The sequence below is a fragment of the Pipra filicauda genome, unplaced genomic scaffold (assembly GCF_003945595.2).
Source record: "Pipra filicauda isolate LSUMZ 115617 unplaced genomic scaffold, ASM394559v2 scaffold155_size1731166_pilon, whole genome shotgun sequence".
NCBI classification, from domain to species: domain Eukaryota; kingdom Metazoa; phylum Chordata; class Aves; order Passeriformes; family Pipridae; genus Pipra; species Pipra filicauda.
The window spans coordinates 998,921-1,004,920 of NW_024104051.1; the positions used below are offsets into that span (position 1 = coordinate 998,921).

At 45.1% G+C, this 6,000-nt stretch overlaps 1 protein-coding gene across 3 annotated transcripts in view; it reads left to right on the forward strand.

Annotated features, from left to right (window-relative positions):
• The window catches only part of SLC66A2 (solute carrier family 66 member 2), a 73,811-nt gene extending 70,448 nt beyond the window's left edge, over positions 1–3,363 (forward strand). For all 3 annotated transcript variants that reach the window (XM_027721502.2, XM_039379099.1, XM_027721504.2), the window contains one exon: positions 553–3,363. In XM_027721502.2, the coding sequence (XP_027577303.1) occupies positions 553–760 (208 nt within the window). In that variant the 3' untranslated portion in view covers positions 761–3,363. The remainder of the gene's footprint in view (positions 1–552) is intronic.
• The last annotated feature ends 2,637 nt before the right edge of the window (positions 3,364–6,000 follow it).

Genomic DNA, 6,000 nt, shown 5'->3' on the forward strand with positions numbered 1-6,000 from the left:
TTGGGTTTGCATTTTCTGCAATAGGGAGTGGTTTCTTCTATCTACCAGAAGTGTTTGTTTCAGCAGACTGTAAAAAGGTGTGCATGCATGAGGGAGCGAGTCTGTGTGTTACCTCACCTTGCTTGAGCACAGAATGGCACGCACAAGAAGTAACTGCTGGGATGAATTGCTATTGTTTTCCATGTGCTGTACTACTTTGGTTTATGGTCCATGCTGTCAGCATGTGGCAGTCATGTTTACAGAGCACCACTGAGTCAAATGTCCTAGCTGGCTATTTTAAAATGTTGGGTACCTTCATAGCTACAGGTATTTGGAGCTGTAATTGCTGAGATAAGAGTGCTGCAGTTTGTGGAGTAGAGAATTTGATGCTCCCTTCCAGGTACAGTGCTGCACGTCTTGACTAGGCATGCTGTCTGCCCATGTTGAGGGGAGTCCCAACCCACTGTTGAGTATAAAGTCTTGCTGAAAAAGGGGGATCCTCTGGCACAGCAGGTCTAATTTGAAGCAAAGTTCTTCTCAGTAAATACTCTTCTCTTCCTTTCTGTCTTTTAGCATCAAGATGGTGCTGATGTGGACCAGTGGGGACACATTCAAGACTGTTTACTTCATCCTGAATCAGGCCCCTTTCCAGTTCTCCATCTGTGGACTCCTGCAGGTTTTTGTGGACATCGCTATCCTGTTGCAGGTTTACTTGTACAGCTACTACCCTCAGAAGCCTGTGTCCCACACTGCACACCCAGCCAGCACCAAGGCCCTGTGAGGAACTTAGCTGGACAGGTTGCAAGTCAACAGCGCTGTGGAGTCAGCCATGGCAGCTCCTCTTCCACTTGTAAATACTCTGGGGTTGCTGAGTTGAAAGCAGAGAAGAGAACAAGGGTTGAAAACCCGGCTGCACTTCCAGCTCAGGAAGTTTTATTTTAAATAACTTGCTCGCTCTGTTTTCAGACTTAACTGTACAGAACTGTTCTTGGTGGGGGGAGGGGCACTTTATTTTTGCATACGTACCTATGAGCCTTATCAACTCACAAATGTTTGTATATTTAATCACAAGGGCTGGATGGTTTGTGTTTTTAATGCTATTTAAAAATGTTACACCACAGAAATTATAGGATATTTTGTCTGAAACTTTTACCTATTTATATAATATAAAGTCTGTATATTGGCAGGAAGTTTGTGGCATATACTAGCATTCAGTATCTCCACGATGGAGGAAGAAGAGCAAATCCAGGAGCTTTCTCTTTTCTCTGTAAGGGTGTCCGGTGGCAGAGAAGGTGAGGGCAGGAGGCCCTGCAAAGAGGTGAGCAGCCAGAAAAGAGCTGGTCATCAACATGCTAAAAAGTGAACAGGTGTTCAACCCCACTGCGGGATCAGTGTGGCAGGAGGGCACATTAAGGAGGTGATGAAGGGGGCCTGAGTATGGATGATGCTGGAGCCATGATGGTGCTGGCACAGCCAGTCAAGTGGTCAACCAAAAGGAGGAGCCAGCAGGAGACTGCAGGTAACTTAGGTAGTCATGCTTTGAAATGATGGGGTTTGGGAATAGCCCATCCTGCACTTGGGGGGCAGCACTGCCCCTGTGGCTGTACACAGGACAGAGCTGGGCTATAGGATGACTTTCACAAACCAAGGGGCCAGCAGATGTGTGTTGCCAGTATTGCCAAGCCAGTATTTCTAGATGGCAATTGAGCCACAAAGGTAGAAGCAGGTCCACTTCCATTGGCTCAGATATTGAAAAGTTTGAGACACAGAAAAAGCTGTATCCTGTGGAGTAGGACTAGCACCGGACAGCTTGATTTGTTGAGGCTGAGATTCACGTTCATGTTGTTTAATGCTAAACAAGAACCAGTTTATGTTTTGGGGTGTTTCCTGCATTGACCCACCAAGGAAGGAGTCCACATTTTCATTTTACTGTTGTGAACTTTTAGGCTCTTGGAAGAATCAGCAGGCTGTACTTAGACAGAGGGACTGAAAAAGCTGAAAGAGCAGAGTTTATGTAGATGATGTCTCTAATGACTGTTTGCCATTAGGTCACCGTGCTCTTTCTGAGAGCTGCGTGTCACCAGCAGCTGCAGGTGGTGTGGGCCCACAGGGGACTGTGACTGAGCTCTGGGCTTCTGCCAGCTGAAGTCATGAAACCGCCCCAGGTGGTATGAGGTGGCCACAGTGAGACCCTTAGTCCCAGGAACAGCTATGCCTCTGCTGCTTCCTTCTTCATGAGGCTTCCTCCCTCTGCCCAGTGAGTCCTGTCTGACCACAGGAGAGGTGTTAGAGCTGGCATAGATTTTTCAGAATCACATTTTTTTCCGAGAATAGCCCAAAAGTTTATGTTTTCTTACTGATGGCAGCAAGTCTGAGGTTTGATAACTTCAGTGTATAAATCAGATACTTCCCCTACTGTGCTTTATTTGGGAACCTCACAATTTGAGTCTGGACTGTCTTCATCTCTGGCAAACTGTCCAGTGGAGGGGAATCACCCTCTGCCCAGGCACTGACTCCACGCTCTTTGTTCAATACCATACTCTTTTAGGCCTGAAGTGACCTTACAAAGACAATGTACTCGGCATGGCAGACTATGAATGTTTTGTTCCTCTTTCTTCTCCAATGTTCTGGTTGTGTTACAGGAACATCTGGGCTTTTGTCTTTTTTAATTGAAAACTTACTTAACAACTGGCTTCTTCAGTATGCTGCTTTAATGAGGATTGTATTTCTACTGTTTGCAAACAAACACTTTCTTGTGCGTTTTAATGGTCTGAAGGGTTTTTTTAATAACTTGTAATGGTAAGATTTTTGTACATGGTGGTCCTTTTCTAATATTCTGTGAAACAGGGATGTAAGAAATTAATGGTTTGTAAGAAACATACTTCTGTATGTTATAGCTTCACCTGGGAATGCACACTTTTGGCCACCTCTTTGGCTTTGAACTACAGATATTACTGAGGATATAACAACTTCTGTTTTTTCCTTTTGGGACTCTTCCTTGGGCAGATTCTTGAGTCTGTCATCAATACCCAAGCCAGCAAGCTCTGCAGACCAGACTCATTCACACCAGAGCTGCAAATGCTGGAAGAGAAGCCAGTGAAACCATGTCTGAGTCATCTTCTGTATGTGGCATTTAGCAAGGTAGGACTCTTGGCCAGGAACTCTTTAACTTCATCTTGCAAGGTACTTTAGGGACAAAGTGTTACAGAACTTTGGTTTTGTTCTCTAATTGTCAGGAAGTATCTGTATCCATGATCACCTCAGAGAATAAGAAATCAATTACTTTAAATACATCTCTTTGAATGTATGGCACATTTCATGGAGTTTATTTTTTCTGTCAGTTGCAATGTTTTTTTTAAATAAAAATTACCTATTATATATAAATTGCAGTGTTGCTTTGTTTTGTTCAGGTACAAAATGTGTGCTTCTTACCTCTTACTGTAATTCATCTTGTCTACAGCACTGTCAGTAGGAATAATTTGTTTGCTTTTCCCCTCTGATGAGTGGGTGAGCACAAGGCATAAATTGTCCTGAGGCCATGATGCACAACAGGGATTCTGGATTTCTGTCCCCTGCTCTTCCATAGGTAAACTTAACCCTCGTGACCACATAACTCATTTGTTCTTGGGATGCTCATAGTAAAAACAAATTTACTAACAGATTATGAGGTAGCTTTAAAAAAAACCATTTCATGAAAATATGCGAGATTGAAGATGGGACACAGATGGGGGACATGCTCTTTGCAGCCTCTGCACAGATGAGGAGGAAGATGAGCGTTCATCTCATGGCCAACTACTGTCCCAAGAGGAGTCTTGGCCACCCTCCCTGTTGATTCAGAATGGAAAAATGAGCCAAAACTGTCAGGACCAGCCTTGTGGCCACTATGTACCTTCTGGATCTTGCCAGGCTGCTGTTGCAGGCTGTTCAGCTGCTCTGGCACGGGGAGGTGGTTTTGCTGTTGCTATGTGCAATGGCTGTGGAAGCTGGAGAAGAAGACTTGAGGAGGAAAGATGGCTGGAGGCACAGGAGAGAGGGTCAGGAAGGGCAGAAGAAGAGAGGTGGGAGAGACTGAGCTTGCTCAAATAAGGGGCTGAAGGGAGAGACTCCCAGAGGGAAGGAAATGAAAGAAAGTCAAGACCTGAAGGGCAAAGTTAGGTAAATCAGCAAAGTGGGGAGAAAAAGAGGAGGACAATGAGGATGGGGAGTAAAACCTGCTAGTTGTGTTAACACTGCTGGCAGTGGAGACAATAACCCACACAGTTCCCACAACAGCCGAACCTGCTCATTACTCACAGTGGCTGCACCATCTGTCCCAAATAGCACTGGTGTTACTAGCTGCTGTTCTGGCTTACTGGTGGGAAACCAGTGGTGGGGCTGTCCCTAAATGAAACAACAGGGAACCCCATCTCTGGACACTGCAGCAGCCCGGCCCATGTCCTGCTAGCTGGTGCAGTGCTGGGCCTGGCCACCCTCAGGCAAATCTCTCCCTTGGCTGTGCACAGCAGATAGTGCTCTGCACTGCAGTTCCATACAGGAAGAGATCTCATGGTTAGATGTTTGGGATGCATGGAGTTAGGTGCAATTTAAAAACATTATAAGACAAAAAATAAAGCTCACATTTGGCACTGGGTAATAAAAGTTGACCCACAGGTTCTGTTTGTTAAATATGGTTGTGATCAGACTCACTCTTGAGAGCCAAGCAGAGTTCAAGGACCTGACTGACAACTGTAGCTTTGTTGGAGGCTTTCTGTGACAAAGCAGGCATTAATGTGTAAGTCAACAATATGCCAATAAATAAACAGACTGCCTGGATGCCTGTGCCAACAGCAGTAAATAAGAGACAGAGACTAGAACAAAATGTGTCCTGGAGCAGGGGCAGGTTTCCCTGTAAACAGCCTTGTAGAGCAGCCAGTCCCCCAGTGAATGTCAGCATTTGGAAATGCCCTGATAGCAAACACAGACTTAGGACTTCAGATCTCTGTCCCTGCCCCTTCGGTGTCCCAGCTTATGTGGATTTGGCTCTTGTAGGTGCTGGCTTAGCTGTGCTATGAAACTGAGGGGCTTTGCTCAGCCTCAGATGGGCTAGCAGAATCATGCTGGATTTCTCTATCCATCAACCCTTCCATGAGCCCCTGTCATTTTCCAGCCCAAGACTTCATAGCCTTCTAAGGCTGTGGCTCGTAGGTGCCAGGGAGAGCCAAGGATGCTTTGCCTCCCTGAAGCATCTGCTGTGAGGCTGCCATAGCCTGTGCCCATTCTGGCCTCATCACTGTGAGACAGCAACTTCTGTCCAGCTTGCAGCGGAGGGGATAATACCAGTGTCAATGGTTTTTATGATTAGTGTTTAATTGAAGTTGCTATGAGGTAGGAGATGGCTGTGCACATGTGCTGTATGAGCAAAGTTGTGTTTGACTTTGTGCCATTCCCTTTAACTCTGTCCCTTTACCAGTTAATGCATCCTTAACTCTCACAGTCATGGTTTCTAGGTTATTATTGTTGCCAGCTGCCACAATTTGTAGGTCCAGGTCCATGCATGTTGTCACCAAGGTGGACATGTAGAAGAGGCAGCTTTGCTCACATGTGTTGTGAATCTCTGTCCCATATGAGAGACAGGAATATTTTTTCCTTTTCTTTTTTTCTTTTTCCTTGGGGCAAAACTGGTGTTCTACAATCATGAAGCACTAGGCTGTTCAGTGAAACAAGTATAACTACCCGCTGGCATTGGTATATGTGCAGACATGTGTGGCATTTATTATAGTTATTATAGCTAGAGATAAATGGCTATAATCATCTGTGTGCTGTGTGAAAGAAAAACAACCACCATACACAACAAAACCAACACTCTCCAGCAGCTGATCAAAAGTAATAAGCATCACCCATAACAACAGCTGCCCTGGGTGAAACTCACTCTCCTCTGAGTATCTTTTATGTCTGGCGATGTGTGCATCACAACTTTATACAGCTTCCAAAAATAATTTGTTTAAAAGGTTCCTGGTTTATATTTGTTTCCTCATCTGTCAT